The 24,370-nt window shown below is 36.1% G+C and overlaps 1 protein-coding gene across 1 annotated transcript in view; it reads left to right on the forward strand.

The window, feature by feature from the left end:
- notum1a (notum, palmitoleoyl-protein carboxylesterase a) overlaps positions 1 to 24,370 on the forward strand; it is a 59,994-nt gene that overhangs the window by 22,182 nt on the left and 13,442 nt on the right. The window contains exons 2-6 of the mRNA XM_039739708.1: positions 10,108 to 10,160; positions 12,984 to 13,079; positions 13,875 to 13,935; positions 21,369 to 21,427; positions 23,852 to 23,954. Coding sequence (XP_039595642.1) covers positions 10,108 to 10,160; positions 12,984 to 13,079; positions 13,875 to 13,935; positions 21,369 to 21,427; positions 23,852 to 23,954 — 372 coding nt within the window. The remainder of the gene's footprint in view (positions 1 to 10,107; positions 10,161 to 12,983; positions 13,080 to 13,874; positions 13,936 to 21,368; positions 21,428 to 23,851; positions 23,955 to 24,370) is intronic.

A 24,370-nucleotide genomic window follows, 5' to 3' on the forward strand; every position in this document is an offset into this window, starting at 1 on the left:
TGATGTTTACTCACACTCTCCTCTCTAGTTCCTGTGTGGTCTCGTAAGACATTAGTAGGACATATTTGACCGCTTGTTCTTTCTTGATCATAGCTTTGTTGGACTATCACAGTGGAACCAAAAGTGAAGGTATTTTGCTTTTAATTCTTTTTCATCTTGCAGTATGGGAAGGTGGACTGGCATGTGGGAGAGCTTTTAGTGGTAATGTTTTCACATGGGCTGCAAGAGATAAAAATAAGGTGACTCTTTGTCCTTAAAGGCTTGGATAGCATGCCTACTTTATAGTGGAAGTCTTATCTGAATTTATAACATAACAATTTATGTCTGCTTGAAAACAAATTCATTTAGCCAGTTCTTCACTTTATGGCTGTGGTAATTTGTGGCATATTTTACCACCAGCAGTCTATACTTGTCATTGCTTGTGAAGGTAAAATCAAAGGTGTCCTTCCTACCATGGCTCGGAATGCACATTCCGTTCACATTGTTTTATATAGTGAGCCTTGCAAAAGACAATGTGATACTTTCCAAAGGAAAAAAAAACTACAGAAAAGCAGGCTCCTAGTATGAGACACAAATAGAAATGTAGTTAGGAATCCTTCTGGCAGCCACTTGGACATTCATTTGTGGTTTTGGAAATCGTTTAAAGGTATTCGCAATTCAGGGTTACAATTAAGTGAAATTCAGATCCTGTGGCACAGTAAGCCTTGTGTTTCTGCTGAAAGCCAGGCTGGCTTAATTTCCTATTTAAACAGCCAGAATTGGAGATGCTCTTTGTAAAGAAAAAAAAATAATGTATACAACACATAGGGATTTGATTATTTTGAGTGTGAGGGGCAGAGGTGAGCATCATTTAAAATATGACCACCTAAAATACCAATTAGTGTCAGAGAGATTACAATTGTGGAATCATATAAAGAAGTAGATATATGGAATTGGTAGTTTTATATTTTGCTTAAGTCAATAAGCCAATGCAAATGTTCAGGTTACAGCATTAAACGTGATTACACAACATATAATCTTTTTTGGGCCATGTAGAGAATTCTGCCTGAAACCTCTTTTAAATACGTAATTTAGAAATCTTTTGACGGACATCCAAGAACCAGGTGTACTCCCTACAATTTCAAATGTAAGTTTTTGTGTGTTAAGTTTAGAGAGCTCATTTTACACTCCAAATAGTGCCATATAGTTCAGATATATGTGAAGGATGTGCTTATTGAATAATAAAGGGAATGACAGACAAAAAAAAAACCCCAAACATGGACAATAAATGTTTTGCACTGTTTTGTAATACAGGGTTGAACCTATGTCTGTAAAGTGGACTGTCTACTTATATATATATTTCTTAAGTACCATAGCAAAACACTTCCTTTTTGCATCCTGTTTCTCGTCTCTTACTTCCACCAGTGAGACATTGCTATATCTATCTCCCTGTCTTTAGACACACTTTTCCCTTTTCTTAAATCATATACTGTAGCCACTTATGGACTAAATTCAACAATCATTCCAGATAGGATAAGCCAACTGGGATTACTGGGACTGAAGGGACTGCAAAATGGGTCTCTTCCTGCTCTCTGTCTTGTGAGCTCCTGCACCTCTTTCTGAGTAGCTCTTTGAAGGACTGGCCTTCTAGGTAGCCTTCTTACTGGTTGCCTTTTTGAAATAGCAAATTATTCCTATAAATCCTTTAAAGGAACCATAGCCCTCCTCCTGTCTGGCTGGAGATCTTTTGGCCTGTTATCTCTTTCTTAATAGAGGTTCAGGCATGAGCTTAGTTATTTGCGTGTCTTAGGGAGGTAATCCATGTTTTTTTCCAGGATGTTAATGTCAGAAACCTTTGTTTGTTAAACCTAAAGTTTATTTTTCTAAGGCTGACATATGTTATTTTTTCTTTTTATTTAATTTTATATTATTTTAATGTCATTGAACCACCATTTTGAGAGTATCTTCCTTATTTGGACTTTTTTATTTATATGCACAACTACCTTATTTTTAGTACTTTGTTTCCTGGGACCATGTGATTCACATCTCATGTTGTGTGATGTAATTTCCTTTAGGATACTTAAGTTGGCTTTAGGATAGTGTAGATATACTATTTTTGGAATAATTCCAAAAACAACAAATTCTCCAAATACCTTCTCATTAGAGCTTTCACGGTTTTTCATTTGGTGTAAACTTCAGCGCTATGAACTTTTACCTATCAGTGTCTGGATCTCATTTTAGTTTTGATTTTAACCTTCCGCTAGTCCTTTTGATCACATCCTTCTCTTCCTAATTTTTCATTTCCTGGTTAGATCATCTTTTTCAACTCTTAGAACACCTGTTGTAATATGAAGTCTGAGACATAGTGAAGGATTTGAGTCCTCCAAAAATAGTGACAAAAACAGGACAGGACCAGTTTGCCCCAAACAATTACCTGCTGGCTTCAGCCTGATCAGGCCCAAAAATGAGGAACTGATTTAAAAAGTTCAAAATAGAAAGAAATATCCCCACATTTTCAAAATGCTGTACAAGAGATGGTGATCGTAAACTTCTGGCTTAAGACAAAAGGGCAACATACAATTTTTTTAAATAAGGATTTATTAAAAAAAATCGGGAGTGGTCTCCCCTAGACTTTCTTGTCTACTCGAGATATGGGGATGGATATTTGAGGAGTAAACCATAAGACAGTGATTACATTTTTATATTATGTACATTAAAGAACCATCAACAACAATTCAAATCAAATTAATAATATATTAAACAATTATTATAAAAGTAAAGTTGAACAAATCGGATTCTGTAGCTGCATGAATAAAAAAAAATCGAGTATGTGTTCAGGCAAAGTACCACTTCTGCTTACCAGAAATAGCCCAAAAGGTGATAGAAATCTACATTTTGTACCTATTACTTGTGTGCAAAATTGTGTTGACCTAAGTGAAATCATACTCCGATTATCCTGTTTACACACACACACACACACACACACAGACATAATTACAAAAATTGTATTTTTGGACTTGGGGAAGTCTAAACAACAAGATTCATCAAAATCTCGAAACTGAATCTTTGGAGGATTACAATACTTTCCCTTTACTTCATATATGAGAAAGTAAAAATAGGTAAACTGTAACAAATAACATGTTCAAAAAAGGGAAGAAGACAAAAGCATTTGCCTACAAAGATAATCCAAAGCAAATAAGTCCCAAAAAATCCAGTAATCAGAGACCCCAAAATAGAAGCAAGAACCTAAAGACATGTAAATCTTAAGAAAAGCAATACTTAACTTAAACACCACTGCAAACTCAAAGCACCACTGTTGAGTTACTCTTTCCTAGCTCACTATATGGTCAGAGGGAGGTCTAAGCCACAGTGTGGTCAGGGTGGTCCTGTCTTTTGGGGACTAGGAACGCAACCACAATTAAAGAAACAGAACTTAATAAATAAATAATTCTTAATTAAAAAAACAACAACAATGAAACAATATACTGTATAAATACGAGCCAGATGTAACATAAGAACACCTACTTTATAAGCTGTTTCATAACAGTTATGTCCTTTCACTTATGAGGTAGTTGCCTGATGGCCTGGTTTGAACACACTAGAGTATGACATATCACTGCTTTTGCCAGTGTATGAAGGTTTCCTCTTATTTTTCTGCTGATCTTTGTGACATTGTCAGTGCTCGTCCCTGGCAACCGGGCGTCCAGTCATCTATGTTATTCACTATAGTTAGTCTGAATCTTTATCATTTTATATTCACATAACATGTAGCTAGACATGGCTCTTAACCCACTCATATCTCCATTCCTCTACCCACCAATTTTCTCAAGCTCTGTTTCTCTTACTGAGTTGAAATGGTCTGGAGCTTACCTGATAACAAGGAATGTAAGGAAGGAATGAAGTCTTACACTACAGGACACTTTCTTGTACACACTCATCCACACTGAAACTGAGTTCTTTTAGTCTTTCCTGTTAATGTAACTGTATGTCTTTGGATTGTGGGAGGAAACGGGACATTTAACCATCAAACAAAATTACCATCTTATCTCAAAAAGAACACAAACAGAAGGGCTGCTTCCTATAAATTAGTACGAAAAGCGAATGCATATCACGCAATCCTTTTTACTCAAGACAGCTCCCTTCAATTACAGCGCATTCAGCAATGGGAACCAATGTGTGTCTCATTTAGTTTTTGACTAAACAGAATGGAAAAAAAATATATATAGCTTTGAGACTGCTGATAGCACCCAAAGAGACAAATTGTGATGATCTTAAGTAAAGTGTTTGTTGTCTGTTCTTTTACGATCTATTAACATAAATCTATTAACATAAATGTCCACCGGAGGATAGTTAGGAATGATACTCAAATATGCTTTTACACTAATTTCCTGTTTCCTTGTGTAAACTACTCAAACTAATGAAAAAAAAAATTCCTTCCACATTTGCAAATTTGAAATTACATGGTGTCCAGGAATTTTGTTTTGTCCATGTGATGTGACAAACGTTTAGTTCAGAGAATTTTTCTTGCATTGCCTATAATAAATAATAATAACTTGGTGTCTTTCACATTTTGCAAAGCAAAAAATAGTGAAAAAAGCCAAATTAAAAGCAACAATTTATGAAAAGGCAAATAATACCAACAAACTCAGAGCATACTTAATATACTACTATATTAAAAATAAACACCACAGAAGTTAATTTACCAAAAATAGGAAAAGGATTTCTGGAAGAAGTCATTTTTCAAGTTACACTTAAACAGCTCAACATAGTAATATCAACAGTATTGTGGAACAGTGGTCAGCACTGATGTTTCATGGCTCCATAATGATGGATTTCACCTGCAGCAAGTTCCTTCTTGTGTAGTATTTGTGCAGGCTCTCCTTGTCTGACTAGGCCTTTCTGGAAAAGGCAGGCTAGAAAACAGAGGAATTACATGTATTCATTATTTATCTATTATAATTTAATTGTTTCTTTTTTATGATTTTTTTTATTGCTAGTAAATTTCAATACAAATACATGAGAACCTATATAAAATTGTTATATTATTATTAGAACAGCTTAATTGGGGAGTAAGGATATCAACAACCAAGATTTTAATCCAGTCTGACCACCCTCCAATCCAGCCTCCCATCCATGCGCCCATCCAAACCTGGAGTACTGAGGGAAGAGGCAGAAAGAGTAAGGTTAAAAGTTAAAGGATGTCGATCTTCACTTCCAAAAGGCTTTTCACTGAAAGTCATTTTTTGAGACACCACACGGAACCATTAATAATCAGTTAGGTCTAAATGAACTATTTCATTAAATTGGGCATACCACTGTCTGATGACCAGATTATCCAGGGACTTCTATTGAGAAGCAATGCGAATGTTGGCAGCAACATTGCATTTGGAGCTTTTGCTAACAAGATAAAGATGTGAGATATGCAAGGAAGATTATGATTAACTATATTAGAGAGAGAGAGAGGCGGAGAAATACGTTTTGCAGATGAGAGAATTGGAGGGCAAAACTAGAACAAACACAAAGAGGTCCCTATTTGAGCTTGTGGGAAAAGTGGCAAATAGGATTGAGAAGAGTTTCATATTAAATCTTTTTTGGGAAGTAATATATAACTCCTGTAACCACTGATGTTGTGTATAAATATAGTATTCTAGCAATAATGGTGATGAGTATTTTCAGTTTCAAGATCTCAGGGCTAAATCTGACAAATAATCAATAAATCTTTAAGGGAAGAGTCATGAAGCATTGAATATAGAAAGAAAGCTAGCTGTTTGCCCTGAGAAAATTAAATAAAAAAAGTATGAAACAGGATGAACATGTAGTGCTGAATGAAATTAATTCACATGACTTTATGACAGGTCTTAATTGCAGAAAAAGAAAGGTGGTAGTAGGAATACTATGCCAATGTTTTATCTACCGGAACGTGTCCAGTCCAGCACCCTCATTGAACAGATCACAGTTTATAAATACATATTATTATTATTGCTTATTATTATTTAACCAAGATGGACAAACAGATACATGAATGACCTTCAATCAACAAAAATAAGTTGTGGTAAACTTCAGTAAAAGTATCCTATTCTCAAATGCAGCAATCATTCTCTCCACAGTATGTCTTTTAATGTATTTCTTATGTTAACTGTTAGGGAACTGAATACATTTCTTTTTATAAAATGATGTGTGGATATTAGACAAATGACTATGACTGTAGTGGAATAAGTTACATTTAAAAGAGCTGAGACATTTATTTGGTTAGGAGTGTCCACAAATTGATTTGAAAACAGGGAAACTTATCTCTGGCTTCAGCCAATTACTTTCCAACACGCCATGCAGTCTAGCTTCAAAGTGTTTGGAAGTCATCTTGGCACATCCTGTAGGCAGGCCTTGTATGTAGCTGTTCCAGAGGAAGTATAACTGAGAGGTGTTACTCTTTTTTTAAGATGCAAATTTGAGTTACAATATTCCCTTAGTAATTAAGATGCCCGAGTGGATGTAGGATGGATAAATAGATAGATAGATAAAATTGTATTAATCCCATGGGGAAATTCAAATGAATACAGTAGCAGAAACGTTAAAAAACAACAATGCAGACTCACAGGACAGATAATACAACCAATCAATTGATTTAATAAATCAATTTGAATTGCCAGATAGCAATGGACAGAAAAGATCTCCATAGGCGCTTCTGAGCACACTATGGTGGACTGAGCCTATAGATAAAAGTGCTCCAAGAGAGCACCTCCTGGATGGGAAGGAGGGTATTTTTCATGATGACATCCAATTTTACCTTCATCCTCTTTTCCACAATAACTTCCAGTGTGTCCAGGGTTCACCCTGTGATGGACTAGGCTTTCCTGATATGTTTGTTTAGGCATCGTGCTTCTTTTGTGCTCAGGTTGCTTCCCTAGGACACTGTCAGATCAGTTGCTAGCATGGGCTGATAGAACATTTCCAGCAACTTGCTGCACATATCAAAAGACCCGAGTCTCCTTAGGAGGTACAGCACATTCTGCTGTGGCCCTTCTTGTTCAATGCCACTGTGTTCTCAGACCAGTCCAGTTTGTTGTTTATGTGAACCCCCCGATGTTTGTAGCTCTGTACCAATTTCACATCTTTCTCATAAATGGTGACTGGTCTCAGAGGGTTCTTGGCACGTCAGAAGTCCACCACCAGTTCTTTTGTTTTGCTGATGTTCAGTTGAAGGTTGTTGTACATGCACTATAAACTACATATGCTTTTCCTAATGTAGAGTTTCCTTTCATAGCAGATGTGTAATTCAGATAAATTTCTTTTCTAGTCTGTTACTGCTGAAAAATTGGCTGCAATGTAACTACAAGGCTTTTCCTTGCATTTTCAAGTGAAACGTAATTTGTCGTTAGAAATTTGCTGAATTTTAGTTTTTTTAAAATTTTACATAACATTTCCAATCCCACTTCATCTAGTACAGGATTGTGGAGGATCAGAGAACATCATGGCAGGATCAAGAACAAACCAGGGACAAACCGTGGATGTGGTGTGTAACTATGATAAACAGTAATGGCATCACCCTGGTGACCCTGTATAATTTGAATGCAACAATGCAAGAGAAAACAAGCAATAGTTGTGACAAGGTCGTTTCAGACAAGAGTTACAAAGTGAATTGTTTTCAAAATAGACAAATGTCTGGTCATATGTCCTTCTGGCAGTCATCTGGTCTGTAGAGGGAGGAAGAGAACAAGCATTAGAGATTGGGAGCATGTGCTAATAGCACGTTGCTGCACCCACCACACGACAAACCGCCCAGATTGGGACCTGGGTTTCAGTGGGTAACACCTCAGCACCACACTGGAGTAGCGTGAGGTATTTTACAGTGGCTGCCACCAACCCCCAGGTTTTCCCAGTAAGTTGGAAGAAATATGCATTAGCACACAGTGCCAAACCCTGGAGCAGTAGATAATTACATTTCGCTGCCCCTTATACGCACGCACGTGACAGGTGCAAGTTCATCGTAGAGTCCGTTCTTTCAGACAGCCAAACTCAAATCTGGCCAGTTTGGAACTACAAATTAGCCATCTTACATGTCTTTGGGACCCTGAGAGGAAAACAAGAGTGCAACATGGAAACATGCTGGGAATGTTTAAAAACCATAGAGACAATAAGATGTGGGATTCAAACCCAAGATGCTTGTTGGGGCAACAGCATTAACCACTGTGCTGTTAATTGGCCAAGCATCATGCTAAAGATTTGCCCCATTTCCCCAGGCTTCCCTTCTCCTCTGAGCAGCTGGCCATTCATTGAACCCAGAGGTGACATGTTGTTTTTCAGAGATTCAAACAAAATTACAGGCAAATGCCAGCAAAGTGCAAAATTGGAATTTGCTGAAATGATTATACAAAATTATTGCCATGTTATACTGAGATGTAGCTGATACTTATCCGTTCTGAAGTATTTTCCTGTGTTATCATGGTTCATATCTTCTGCAATGCACTGTGGATAGCTTTTTTAAGGTGCACCCCTATACTCCGACTTTGCAAAACTGATTGTTATGATAAAGACATTTTGTACTTCTGTTTATTTATTTATATTTTGCATGCCTGTACATGGCCAGTTGTGTATCTTTCCTAACTTTAAAGTTAGTAATTGATTTTGCTTAGAATCTATTCTCATAATATAAAGATAGCATGCTATAAATGTACAGTCACTCATTAACTAACATGACCCTCAACTTCTGTTTTGACACCAGACAGTTGTTTAGCAATCTCTGCCTTTAAGCATGTAGACAACAGAGGATGATTTTGATCCAGAGGAGAGTACTCTGTTTTTAATGTTCCAAAGGAAAAAAGCGCATTTCTCTATTGCATTTAGATATACTGTATGTTGAGTTTATAAGAGCAAGTGTATTATGAAATTGTGCTACATTTTATTTAATTTTTTTTTGTATATGTACTTTCCTTTTTAGAAGCTATGCATTAATTAATGAAAGACAGATAATTCTGCCCAGACCTTAACCTTAGTATCTTTTTAAAAGCTAAAAGAACATTTCCAGAAAAGCTGTGGGGTTTGTTTGAATTTTATTTAATGTGTTTGTAAGTAGGGTATTGTTTGTGGGGCTGGGGGTTGTACTTTGGGGTTATTGCCAGCTCAGTCAAGCAACTGACCTCATTCTTCTTATTGGTGCCTCTTTGGTTGCTTTTTATTCTTAAAACATATTGAATGTCAAAGCTAATCATTTTTTAGTTGCTGTACTGTACTAATGGTGCAGTGGTTCTGTCTTCCTCTTTTGTTGCTTGATGCACAGTGACACAGGGAGTAACACTGCTGCTTTACAGCTCAGGTCACATTTTTAGCCACAATAATTGTTCCAGTATAGCTGGCAGACTTTTCCCTAGATGTCAGAGACATGTAAAAGATGATTGCACCATGATAATCCTCTCTAAACTAGTTTAGTTCCTCCTTTTGCATTGACTTCAATGCATTTCGCCATGTTCAGCAAAGTTCACAAACATTTTTGTGATTTTACTGCAGAGAGAAGGATACTTCACGGGGTGTGCTCATCACTAATCTTTACTATTTGACCTTGACAGTCAATACCTTTTTGTATTAAATGTCAAGATAATTTACATTTACTTATCCATGGTGACTTCTAACATTTATGATACAATAGGTTCCATTTCTTTTTGTTTTCCAATTGGAGCACATGCAGGTCAAGTGACTTACTCACGGTCACACAGTGTCAGCAGTAGGACTTGAACCCAGAACATTCAAGGTTTGAATTCCAAAGACTTAACCACTACACCATACTGCCTGCATGTTTTGTTACTTGCTTCCTAATTCAATTGGAATCGGTTCTCTCCATGCTCTAAATCCCATAAATGTAAGATACATTAGTTGAAAATCACACTGCCATACCTTTGTACAGCAGTCTGTTCCCTGCCTTGTGTTTTTGAAGGTTCTCTTTGGACATGAGGTGCTCAGTTCACGTACTGTAGCTTTAATGGGTTTCTGCAGCCCTTCATCACAAACAGATTCTGACATAGCACACGATTTTCTTTTGTTTAGGAGATATTTATTTAGCCCATTTGTTTTAAACTGACTTCTTTCCCCTTATAATAAAATAGTGAAATTAATCAGATCCTTTTTTTTAAACTACAGGTACTACATGAAGGAATCCAAAGGCAGCAAAAGGTGGCTGATTTTCTTAGAAGGTGGGAATCTTGAATTTTCATTTTCATTCTTAAATAAATAGCTGCACAGTAGTGCAGAAGAATTATTGTGTCAGTTTATACAGTATTGGTTAAGCCAGAATAAAGCTAATAAAAATGTAATTAATAGCGACCTTATAAAACTTATGATTATTGTAATGTATAAAACTGACAAGTAGAATACACAGTAGATAAGTACCAAGACTGAATATGGCTTTAAGGCATAAGATTGCACATTTTGATCTACAGGGCTTTTAGAATACAGAACTAGAGTCAATACCACAAAATCAGTTATACCCATGAATTACAAAAAATATATATACATTCATAGCCTCACTACTCCGAGATACCCATTAAAGTAAAAATCCACCATATTCTCTACACTCTTTAAGTAATTTGTATTATAAATTGGGTTTCAACACATTCTCTTTGCAAATTCATTCAGAGCATTACAACATGTTAAATCATTATGAATTAGTAAGTATCTTCCAAAATGGGTATCTAAACCTGACATGGCAAACATGTTGGATTGCTTTCTATAGATCTGCTTCTTATATTATGTCCTGAACATTAATACATCCCACAAGTATGAAAAAAAGAGTAAGAAAAATATGAATATGAACTACTGACAAGTAGTTATGTCTGTTTATGCAACTGTGTGAATTATAAACACATTTATTTTGGAAATGAATTGATGATTTTCTGTATACTCTTATGTATTAGAATGCATGTTAGGTCACTTTAATAATTGGCATTTTGGTGGAAAAATTCTTACAGTGGAGCTAAACGAGGTTTATTTATCTCTGAAAGAATATGTCAAAAACAGTGAAATTTGACTTTAAAGTATACCAGTCATGAATCAGTGCCAAAGCAGCTATGAAAAATTGAAAAATTGAAATCTAATATTTAAAAAAAAATCATACTCTTCACCACTTTGACCACTATTTTGTTGTTCAGAGCTCATAATATTTTGGAACCTGTCTATAATATTTATTTTGTTTGTATACAAGTCTTTCAGAATGATCCACATTATTGAAAAAAGATAAAACAAAGCTAACCATCATTAGCTGACAACCTTCACCACAAAATGGTTCAGCATTCTGGAATGTACTGGAAGTGCAGATGGGTGTCTACAAGTTAACTTTCTCCTTGTTTTAGTCCACACGTGTATGCACTTGCGTAAAGGAAAAAGATAAAGATAATCTAAGATGATGTTACACACAAAATATGCTATCTATCATGTTGCTCCTGAAATGAAGAGGGCCAAGATATTTAGCTGTCACAACAAACACACCATTATTACCCGCGCACTTTCGCACACTCTTCTTTATGTCTGGAAAAAAAAGAGAAAAGAAATGAAAATCAAAGAAGAAAAGAAGTCAAGAAGAAAATGAGAATGTAATAGTAACCCAACAGCACCCACGGCATGGTTAGTCATGGTTTCTTACCTTGAGAAGTGTACTTACTACTAGATGAGGTGGAAAGGGGCATGCGCAGGTGAAGAGTTACAGAATTGAAAGGAAAGTTACAAGGGGAAGAGAGAGTATGGAAAAGGGCTGACATCACAGGCAACATAATGGAAAACATGCTTAGTAAAGAATTATTGACTAGATTCAACCTGCAACCTGGTGACCCCATGTAAATAAAAAAGATTCCTAAAGTGGTTAACATACTATATATATATATATATATATATTTGGGCTGTCAGCAGATTAATTTGTTTGTCCGCTAGCGTTTTGGCTGAATTGATCCATGACGGTTTGTCACATATCCATTGCTTTTTGCACAAGCAAACGTGTACTTTGCTTTTAAATGATACTTTCAACTCAAAGAGCTGTGGTGGTGTACAAACCCCTCATTTCAGAGTGTGCATACTACTTTGTTTTTATGCACAGAGCTTTCTGAAATGCTTGTTTCAAAACAAACGTTTCCGATGAGAAGCGTCACAGGTTTCTTTGCCACTGTTACATTGACATCTTAAGCCCGCACAAATTGAACAGGGCAACGCTCCTGAAAAAATGGTTCTACGGCAGCCATCTGAATTATGGCTTTTTGTTTAGTAAATTCTGGAATGTCACGATTACTTTGCGTTACGTTATTTTAACACGTCAAGACTTTTAAGTTCGTCTCAAGTGTTAATGTGTTAATGCTGACAGCTCTAATATATTTTAGTGACCAGAAAAGTTCAGAGTTCTTTTTTTAAGAACTTGAATGTTCAGAGTGACTTTTATATGTTGTGTGGTTATCTTGGCTGTCATGCACAGCAGAAGCACGATTTAGTTGATTGCTCACAGGTTTAGCATATGGACACAAACTAAATGCACTCTTTACTGTGAGCCAGAGCATTGACCTGTTAAGCAGCATCTATTTCATTAAATTCAGTGTAAATGTACTGCTGAATACTCCTGGATACTGTGCAGTGATTATTAAAGGCTTCCTGACGCATATCTTTGTGGACCAGTTTTTACCCACTCCTAATGGAAAAGCATGACAATATATAAATATATACTGTACAATAAACTACATTTAGTGGCCAACTGTTTTCAAATTTTCCCCCATGTAACTGTAGTGAAAGCACATGAGACTGGTCACACGTGTCCGATTTCAGCCTGAGACATTTATTCTTGACTTTCATGTCACCTGCCAACTTTACAGACGTGACATTGACTGCTGTAACTAATTCCGGCTCACTATATATACCTTGCTTGTGTCTATTGACTACTTTTTCCTCTGCATTATGTGATGTTGTGTGAATTGATCCCCCACCTAATAAGTCAGTGTAGCTTGCAAAGAAATGAGCCTCTAATTGTGTCTTTTTCCAAACAGGTGGTTGGTACTGCTTTAGCAAAGAGAATTGTGACAGCCGGTATGATACCATGAAGAGGCTGATGAGCTCAGCTGAATGGCCTCACACTAAAACAGGTAAATTGTACACACTAAAGTGTTTTCTCTAGATATTCGGAGCCTAACTTACAAAAGTAAAATACTGTACTTGAAATGACAAGGAAAAACAAATTCATCCGACATCTGAAGTGTGGCTCTATCGCTGAAGTGGTGCTCTGGATGAAAAGGCTTGGAGACAGTTGGTTTCTTTAGATTTTATGTATGAAATTTATTTTACTTTTAGTAAATGAAAACTTTGTACTGTTAAAAGGCATAATGGAAGGAACTGGAGATTTCAGCCTCTACCACTGTGATGTGACTGTGTTAAAGACATGTATTCTAGTCTAATGTCTTTTACAAGACTCAAACAGCCTATGACCTTCAGATCATTGCAAAACTGTTCCTGTTTGCATGTAAAATCTTTGATCTGCTTTTTCTAACTGGATAAAACATTATCGAGCCAGAGGTTTTTTTTTTAAAAAGTAGGATATTTTAGTTCTTGATTATTCTGTTTAAGCAAAAGATAAAACATTGCACAGTCCGGTTTGAGTTGAAAAGATTATTGGAAAAAAAATAAAGAAAGGCATTCCAGGGCTAAATGTAAGTACCAAATGCGATACGCAGTCATCAAAGTCTGAAGTGACACACTGACTGCACATCAGACTGCAGTGACGCCCTTGGTTACACCTGTCATTACAAGGTGGGGTAACAGCTAGCTTTTAATGTCATAATAACTGCTTTTTGACTTTAATTAAAAAGGTTGCAGAAACAACATGCTGCCTCTCTGTGTAACACTTTTTATCCTTTTGCTTTTTCTATTTTGTGTTTTTAAAGGAACAGGCATTCTGTCCCCTCAACCAGAAGAAAACCCTCACTGGTGGAATGCCAATATGGTGTAAGTAAATCAAAAAAAGTCAAGTCAGGATTGCTCTTAAGGAGATGCACACCTCAGCTAGCTTAACTCAAAAGCAGAGTGTAAAAGGTCAAAAAAGGTAGATACAACATCATATCCATGGTGTACAAGGGCCCATGTCTACAGTGTTGCTTCTGCAAGCTATATTTTTACTCTAAACCACACCTTCTAGATGAAAATATATATTGTCTTCTAATCATGTTTCAGTCAAACTGCCTGTATTGATTTTAGTCAAAACAAGAAATACTGTAGCTTTTACTTATAGTGCTTTTTTAGCCATACTTTTAAATCAATTAATATTTTTTATATTAAAATTCCTTTAAATGTAATTGTTTAATAGACAGATCATAAGATAACACTGGTGACCGTTGTTCCCCTTTATAATCTGAGCAAAAGGTCTTACTGATTTACAATTCTTACTTTTCCTTACATGAATAACTGTGGATAAGCGCCCTAAGATTTCTGCCTACTTTTAAAACAGGATTCTCTCCATGCCCAGAACCTTTGGTTAGACATATTTAGAAAATGGATGGAGAAATACATTGAATAATATTAAATAAACCAAAAAAAAAATGCTACACTCTGCCATGCTTATGTGCTAGTTGGTGGTGCTGTCATTGTGCCCTTGAGCAAGGCACTTACTGTGTATCTGCTGTAGAGATCCACTATATGTAAGGCATGAAGACAAAGTTAACTACAAATAAATATAATGTAAATCATGTTAACTCAATTTAACTCCTTCAAATAGCAGTATTCAATAAATCCAATGCAATGTGTATTTTAAATGTTAATTGTTTCCAAGTCTAAATAAGCAACATGCTTATAAATAAAGTTTGGATTAGATTAGATTAGATTAGATACACTTTATTAATCTCTTGGGAAGTCAAGCAAAATAACACCTTTTATTGGCTAACTAAAAAGATTACAATATGCAAGCTTTCGAGGCAACTCAGGCTCCTTCCTCTGGCAAGATGTAATACAGAAACTGGAATTCCCTGTGCTTATATAGACACTAGGACAGGTACAGCATTGGAAAACCTTTAAGTGAGACATCTTAGATGTAAAAAATTAAGACCTCTTCAGGCTAAGATTTATTTAGCAAGAGAGGAGAACAATGTATGGTCAAGATCTTTGGATAAGATAACTGTCCTGGGAAAATTCAAATAAAGGTCTAAAGGTAAAACAGAAAATTAAACAACCTATCTTAACACTTTAAAAAAATGTGAGCAAAATAAAAAGATTATTCCTGCTGAAGAGGATGTTCCATATTAAATTTAAATGCTGGGTCAAATTCTGGCTCAGTCACTTTCTTACATATTCTCCACTATTGTAAATCTTTTTGAGTGTCAAGTCATCAGTTTTGCACATTCTCTTTCAGCTTTTGTAATTTCGTTTCTGGTTCTTGCAGTTTCTTGTAACATCCAGAGACTTTTTATTAGGTTGATCTGCCATTGTATTAGTGAGTGTGTATGTTTGTATCTGCCATACTCTGTAAATATTTTAATATTAATGAAGTTATAAGGACTTCATTTTAGACAATTTTAGATTTTTAGATGTATAAGTTGATATATACCGTTACTGTCTATAATTTTACAAGTATCTGGGTTATAATTTTGCTTATATTGCCTACCCTCCGCTGTAGCCGTAAAAGACAAGCCTATGAAAATCTGAATCACAAAAGCAAACAAAAATATTTCAAAAAGTGATCAGACTGAAAATGGGATGGGAGAAACCCAGGTTCATAACAGAAATATAGTAAAGGTTGATCTGTTTATGAAATCAGTATTTATGTATCTTTAAAGCTGGTATATAATTCAGATAAACATCTTAATAAATCCACACATTTTCTAAGACTTATTGGTGTTTCCAATTTGAGCATAAGTGTGGTTTTGTATGTGAGTGGGCCATTTGAGGAACTGTGACAAAAAAACCAGGCTGTTCTTTTCATTGTGTCCAGTGAATTGGATTAAGCTAGTTTAAAAATGTTATTATTTTCTAAGACTTTTTTTTCAGTCAAAGAAATACTTTGAATTATTAGTTGTTGTCCCTGAGGAGCAGTTTTGTTACAATGTTTATTATAGTCATTAAAAGGCATTTCATAAGCAGATATTTTTGTTCTAGTTTTAATAACTTAAAAAAATAAGGAGACATTAATTATTGTTTAATTTCTTATTTCCAATGAGCCGTTGCAGGTTGGTTTCTATGTAGATAGATAGATAGATACTTTATTAATCCCCAAGGGAAAATTCACATACTCCAGCAGCAGCATACTGATAAAAGCAATATTAATTAAAGAGCAATAAAAGCACAGTGCAAGTTAAACAAAATGCAAGGTGGAGAGTGTGAGGCAGGTATAACAGTCTAAAATCTTGTGTAGTGTTAACGTTTACCCCCCGGGTGGAATTGAAGAGTCGCATAGTGTGGGGGGGCAACGATCTCCTCAGTCTGTCGCTGAAGGTGCTCCTCTTTCTGGAGATGATACTGTTCAGTGGAAGCATTGGATTCTACATGATTGACAGGAGCCTGCTCAGCGCCCGTCGCTCTGCCACAGATGTCAATCTGCCCAGCTACGTGCCAACAATAGAGCCGGCCTTCCTCACCAGTTTGTCCAGGCGTGAGGGGTCCCTCTTCTTTATGCTGCCTCCCCAGCACACCACCGCGTAGAAGTGGGCGCTCGCCACAACTGTCTGATAGAACATCTGCAGCATCTTATTGCAGATGTTGAAGGACGCCAGCCTTCTAAGGAAGTATATTCGGCTCTGTCCTCTCTTGCACAGAGTATCAGTATAGGCAGTAATCTATTATCATCTATGTAATCTATTAGCATACATTTGTTAATTTAGTTTTACATCACTGTGGTAAGCATCTTGATTTTGACATTCTGTTTCACTTATCTGTAAATATAGAATGTGTCTTCCATAACATTTCCCCAGTCTTAATAGAGGAAGTAAACCTCATGTGTATTTGTCCTGATATATTAAAACCTGGAAAATGTACGTGTCCCACTCCTACTCTACTCAAGAACTAATAATCATAATGCTAATGCAAATGATTATGCAAAATGCTGACCCACCACCTGTATATTGTTTAGCCATGATGTCACCCTACATGTATTCCTGGAACTTTTTTTTATAGGACTTACGCTCTTATATGCGACCACTTAGCTTCAGACTTCATGATCAGTTATGTGGCGAGATTTTAATAGTGACTGTCATGACAAAGGCAATTCCTTTCCAAAGAAAAGAACATTTTTGAGAGCCAGAAGAAGGGACTAAATGCTACAGAGTTGGTATTGTGGATCTTTCATAGCAGTGGTATATATAGCAATATTCAGATGTTTTTATACACTGACATAATCTTTGGGACAGGGGCATTCTGCTTAGGGTATATGTTATGCAAATGCCGATACACCATTGATAGTTTTACTACAACTAGAAATACAGATACAGAGAAGAATGTGCATTTTCTTTCTTGTATTTTAGTTTTTTTTGCTGGCACTGTAAATATATATGAAGTTACTTCCTAACACATTTATTCCAGGATAACTGCAGGAATCTTTCTTGTTTCTTTTTTTTTTTTTTAAATGTGTGACATTAGAGCAAAGGTTGTTGGAAGGCCATTTGTTACGGAAATGTAAAATCGCAAACTTCAGCTGGGTCTGTCTCCTTATACGGAAATAACCAGGTGCCGTTGAGAAGACCACAGACGGCATTTCCAGCCTGCTTTCTGTTTGAAATGCAAACAAGCTTGCAAGTTTCTTTGCTCTTGAAATTCACATCCCTGTTTTCTCTTTTTTATCGCCTTTATTTTTGTTGGATTTGCATGAGTCAGTAAATGAAGCGGATTGCACGTCTTCAGTTACACTTTGATGGTTTTCTTTGAGTTGGTCGGAAGAAAACACCAACAGCCCTCTATCCTGACTTGAAAGCTTTCTGAATAAGATCATTTATTTCTTAGGATCTCCCACCCACTGTAATTACCAGCTCTTTGACATGCCCTGGTCAGATTATAGTGCTGTATTTTTTCATCTTTTTGTAGGGAAACCTTTCACCTATCTATTGCTACTTTTTCAAGGGAACTCAAGTTGCATAGGTTAAAGGTTCAGCCTGGCAGTGGTCCTTCATTAAAGCTAAAATGAACTTCTCAGGTCAGTGCATAGTTCGAGAATGTCTTGTTACCAGAAGTCAAATCTGATTGGGAAGAGGAAGCCAATTTAAACACTTAAATGGTGACAAACTGAATTTCATTTCTCCTTGCAAACTGTAACTGGTGTAGCATGAAGAGTCCATGTAAGCCACTTATTACTTTCATACTGTTTTTTTTCCTGGCATCTAGAAGCATAATTCTATAAGATTGGTCAAAAAATAAAAGAAGTGGTAGTCGATTAAACTCTAAATACACATAAAACTGAGCATTGTTTGGGTAATGGGGATTTCAGTTATAGTTTCTTAATTTTACATTGTATTTCCTCATCAAACTAAAATAGCTAGGTTAATGTCCACTGTCTTGTACTGTATATGTACAATACTTACTGTATGCTGCATTTGAACACATCCTGAAAGGAAAAGAACAAGCAAAACATTAAAATTTAAAATGCATACATATATTGCACTTATAAGGCAACTTTTATTTTTCATTTATGTTACAAATATTTAATCTTGGAAGAAAGCCTGCCACCGTAGCCCAATTGGTACATGTATTTTTTAAGTGAGTCCTGCAGTCTGACGTTGCCGTAATGTCATCTGCAACATTGTGAAATTGTCAAAAAACTCCACATCGTCTTTCCACCAGTTCTGGATCATCTGTCTTGTTCTCCGGTTTCTGTGTACAGATAGGACAGTAACGATCCGAATTAAGGCATCTTGAAGCACTTGTGAGACGATGAATTTGCAGATGTCCTACAATGTAAACAATCTGATATCAGTATGTCAGCAGTCAGCATGAAATGGATATTCTTGGCTGTCTATTGGGTCAATTAGCTTTTATTAATTTTGTGGATTCAGGATAGATATTAATACACAATCCTATCGAATTTTAATAAGTTGAAAAATTAATTTGGACGTTCTAACAGAAAAATTGCATATGAGCTAAAAATCATAATTGAATAACTTTTAACTGCAGGCTGAATGAAGCCATAGTAGACTGCAGCAACACAGCCGGTATGGACTTTTCATTTTTATTATTGCCTCTTTTCTCTAGCATTACTCCAGGATTGGGGGAGCAATTGCCTTCTTTGATCCCCCTATGCATATTGGTGTTCTTGAGCTCCCCCCACCAGTGGTAAAGGGCCATTATACCCATACTCTGCACAATCCCCTGTTTGGGTCCTTGGCTATAAATGTTCATAAATGTAATGTAATTGAAATAAAACACCAGAATGAACAATAAAATATTCCTATTGTACATCACTGGCACTTAGTTTAGAACAGCAAATCTAAAACCAGGAGCCCATAGTAAATTGCGTATGGTGTGTGAAGGGTGCTTGTAAGTCATCCCCAAATGTGAAAAGGAACCAAAGAAACTCAAAAGGTACAGAAATGTGTGGTTTTATTACACAGAAATAAGGCAAATGATACAAGTTTATAATAAATAGCAGAGAATGCAACAAATGAAGAAAGGGAAAACAATGGATCCTTCCTAAAAGGTATATTGCCACTGACTAACCCATGGGGAGCACAATTTACTTACCAAATTGCCTACTTCTGACCTCCTCCAAGTAAGTTGTGGAGTCTGAAATACCCTGTAAAAACAAATATTGTTTAAACACCTCAAAGAGAGAGAAGGAAGGAAAAGGCTTAGCTTCACGTGATTATAATAACTGCCACAGTTATTAAAAATCATTAAGAGTGTGTCCATCAGCAACTCTAACAGGAGTGTACTGTGGTAGAATGAAGTGTCGTCTGTATTGGTTTAAATGTTGAGATCATTTCCATCTGAACTAGTGTGGTGCTGAGGTGTCACCCATTGCATGGCTGCACTCGGGTCCTAACCTGGGGTCCTCACTTGGTTTGTCATGTGGTGGGTGTGGCAATGAGCTGTATCAGCATGTGCTCTTAACACCACCACCATCAATTAAACATATTTAAATGTGATGGTAACTAACTTAAATCAGATTTTTTGTAGGGTTTACAAGACAAAGCCACGTATTGCTTTTTGTCTAAAAATGACTCAAAACCTAACTAAGAGTAAACACAAAAATTTATAAAATAAAACATTTCAACAGTCAGTTCTGCTTGACTCAAATTAATCACTTTTTAGAATTTAGCATGTAAATAAATCAGCTTAAATTAGTATTACTTTTGAAATGAAAATAGCAGGTCTTACAAAGTGAAAAAATATAATGACTAAAAGTTATCATTGTTAAAGATGGGTAGTGGGTTCAAGCAATCTACAGTAAATTTCTAAGCATTGAGGTCTGAAATTGTCTTGTTCTTTATAGCATTTACACACACTAAAAGAAAGTACTTTTTTTCAAGTGTATAGGTAATTTTCACGAACCTCTTGTCCTGCTTAAGTAGCCACATTAATTAACAAAGATGTTTCATTCACTTTCATTGATGAATATCACTCAGTACCATCAGCATAAAAATCATTGTGCAGAATAGGCTATTATTTGTCTAATAGAGGGTGTACTGCTGAATGAAGAAGCTGCCATGATTTAAAGTCATTTTCAAGTACTATTAGGCTATAAAATATTTAAAAATATTAATAGGGTTAATCTTAGGGTCTTTCTGGTGCCTTGTTGGTCATTTGGTTGGCATTGTGCTCTGAGTCTGTGGACACACTCTTGTCGCTGTGGTTCTGTTGCGAATGTGTCAATTGATGACATATCAGACTGGACCTTTGGAGCTGATTTGCATTAGTTATTTAGTTAACTTTTACTTAAAAACACTAACTGAAAAAATGATTAAAAGCACAGTTTTTAAATTTATTTTACAAATTCAGACTCAAGCTGTCTTGACTATGATTTCTGGTTTTGTCCTATTATGATGTTCACTCGATCAATTCACTCCTGTTTTCTTATGATTATGGCTTTAGTGCATGAGCTTATATCTTTGGCACCTTTAAGTACAACTGCCAGCAATACAGCAGCTTCATGAAAGATGTTCTTCTTGGTAATAGAAATAAAGCAATGTAAGGACAGTGTTACATTTTCAAGTCTCCATATCAGAATGCTATGGTCAGTTAACTTTAAAAGCATGGTGAGTGTCACATTTCATGTGCTAGAATATATTAGAATATCATTTAAAACACAACTTAAAGCTTCTTCTTACTACGGCTGGGTCAAAAGCCAGACTGAGATTTTTCATAAATGCTGTTGGTAATTAGATTTGAGAGAGGTTTTCTTATATTTTAAGATATACAGTACAGATATATATTTCTTATTTAAAAATGTAATGTACTTTGGTTTTAAGGTTCATCCCTTACTGTTCAAGTGATGTTTGGAGTGGAGCTTCATCCAAGTCAGATAAAAGTAAGTCTTTGCTGTTTTTGGACATTAACACTGTTAATCATATCAGTTGAATTCATTATGCCTTTAAAGAATGTTACTCATCTGTATTTCATTTACACTTGTCCTGGACTATATTATTTAGAGCAGCATTCTGTACTGATTATGTACATCTATCTATCTATCTATCTATCTATCTATCTATCTATCTATCTATCTATCTATCTATCTATTGTGAAGAAAACACAGAGACCACGTTTAAGGGTTGGGGATTCCGGCCCCATATACTGTAAAGCACAGTCAGAAACCCAAATTATGGTCAGTTTATGGGATACACAAGTGGCACCCAATGGGAAAAACACAGACGTATTTATGAGGTGGGAACGGAAGTAGGAATGCTGGTAAAAGATGACGCGAAGGATCTTGGCATCATCTGCAAGGGACTGGAGGTGACTAAAGAACCTGGCCCAGACGTCTGGATAGGGCTTTGGAGACGAACTCAATGTGCCGTGTTCTTTTGTTGCTTGTCTTTCCTGTTGAAATAAAGAGAGAGCGTTTAGCACACTGTCCCAGTCCCCTGTCTTGCAGTTTCGTGCGGCTTGTCAGGTCCTTTAGCTGCTCCCCAGTCACTTGTGTGTGACACTATCTATCTATCTGTCTGTCTGTCTGTCTGTCTGTGTTTCATTTTTTTTTTACAACTGGACTGCATGAAGGCTATGGGCTTTGCTTATGATCTACCACATGGCACAATACTCCTATCCTGACAAATGTACAATTACCAATCACCCTCAATGTGTGTCTTTTGACTGTGAGAGGAGTTTGAATACTAGAAGGAAACCAAAGTACCAGGGTTCAACCTTAAAGCTGGAAGTCTAACTGGGCTCAAGTGTTTTGAAGCAACAATGTTACAAGCTGCATCATGTGCCCTCCACACTACTACCTCTTTGGAACAAATCAGTTCAATCGAATTTAGTTTTATTTTTTAAGATTAGGCTGACTATCAACCATATGTTTTCACTTTAAATGTACTGAATAAGGCACACTGCCCCTAATTCATTTCAAGCCTGTGATGAGCTGCGATGAGTTGTAATGACTTGTGTCTCCAGTTCATGTCTTTTTTGCAGATTGTATGTTCTTCTCCATTTTCTACTTGCCGTGTGTTTTTAATCCTTCTTAGATTCTTTGAAATGTGTGACACACTCACTCACCTTCTCAAAATATTTGCCCACCTGTTTTATAATCTGTTTATGTGCCACCACTCTGTGGTCATTTTTGCAAAAATATGTAAACCTCACTTGGAAAATGTGTACACTGTATTCCTTTATAGGAAAAAAAATCTGCCTTATCACCACTATTTGCAATTTCTGTATTCTACTTCTTTAAATGATTTCTTTTTTTCAAATATACTTCTCAGTTTTTTATGTAAAATCCTTGTGTTAAAACACCCACAACTTGCCCCTACCCTCCCTCATAGTTTCAAAAGTCGTGCTGGGCTGCCTTTAACTCAGACAGATTTGAAACACATAGGCATCATGAACTTGAAGGAGGACAGATGTGCCATAAAATATTTATTATCTGAATTCACCGCCAATGGATTTTAAGACAAGCAATAAACATATCAGCAGTTATATCAATGTAACAATTTTTGTCTTTACATTACATGGTTACTTAAATAATTTATCTACTGGAAATCTATGATTTCATATTTTCTATTCATATAAATACATTGCTGAATTTTAGGTCAAAGTTTAGGTGGAGATGCATAAAAAAATAAATTGATATAAACTTTTGAAGAAACACTGTAGAATATCACCCTTTTAATTGTGCATGATTAGAGAATGACTCGTTAGCTTTCTCAGATCTTACTGAGACTTTGAGCTTCCAAGCTACTGGATGTTGAAGCACACAGTTGCCTTTGGTAGAACTCACAGCGCTTGAATGACTGAACATTTGAACAAGGTCTTCATCTGGGAATGTTGATTTCCACCATTAGTTCAAAGACATGCTAACTAGTGACTGTGCCTAAGAGAGAGTGTACTTGGCTATGATTATGCATTCCCTGAGATGCATTGGCTATGAGGGATGGTTCTTGCCCTTTTGCTATTGATTTTATGTTGGACTCCCCATGACCCTAATTTGTTCCCACTGATTTTCCTTATTCACCAAAATAGCAAAGAATACACAAACCCTCAGCACTCTTTGGGCAGTCGGTTGAAAGTATAGTGGATTCAGGAAGAATTCAGGCCCCTTCACTTTTTGTACATTTGATTGTGTTGTAGATTTAATTTTAAATGAAGAAGTTGCTCATTTTTGCCTATCAATCCACACTCAATAGCCCATCATGACAAAGTGGTCCGGATACTTTCTGAATCCACTGTAGAAGCACTTTAAAAAGTGGGGCCCTATCAAGCCACGGTGTGGAATGATCATTTCTGTTTCTATTTTAAGGTGATTATGCTTTTATGGGAGCTCTCATCGTTAAGGAGGTGGTAAAAGAGCTGCTGATGAAGGGACTTGACAATGCCAAGGTGGTTTTGCTGGCTGGCAGCAGGTTGGTACAAGTTTTTTTTTTTTTATGAATTTAAGTTTGACATGTCTAACAGATCACTATGATGGAAGTTGAAGCCACAGATAGTCTTCAGAAATTTTATTTTTTCTTTATACTTATAGTACAGCAGATCTCTTGTGAGTGTTTAGCAGGCCCTATTCTGAGATGTTCCGTTTTTTGTTTTTTCTTTTTACTTTTAATAGTGCCTATCAGTCTTACTCACTTACTAGCAGCATTTAAACTGGAGGTTGCTCTTTTTATTTTTATGGCAGGTGGGAAACACTTGTCTAGATAAGTGCAATGATTTTTATTTCAACCTGGCTGGGGAATTCATTAAAATGGCACTGAAATAGCTTGGACCGCAAAGCTCTCTAGATGCCTGTCCAGATCATTTATATCTGCCAGTTAAAGATGATTTC

Source organism: Polypterus senegalus, chromosome 17 (genome assembly GCF_016835505.1).
Source record: "Polypterus senegalus isolate Bchr_013 chromosome 17, ASM1683550v1, whole genome shotgun sequence".
In the NCBI taxonomy this organism is placed as follows: Eukaryota; Metazoa; Chordata; class Cladistia; order Polypteriformes; family Polypteridae; genus Polypterus; species Polypterus senegalus.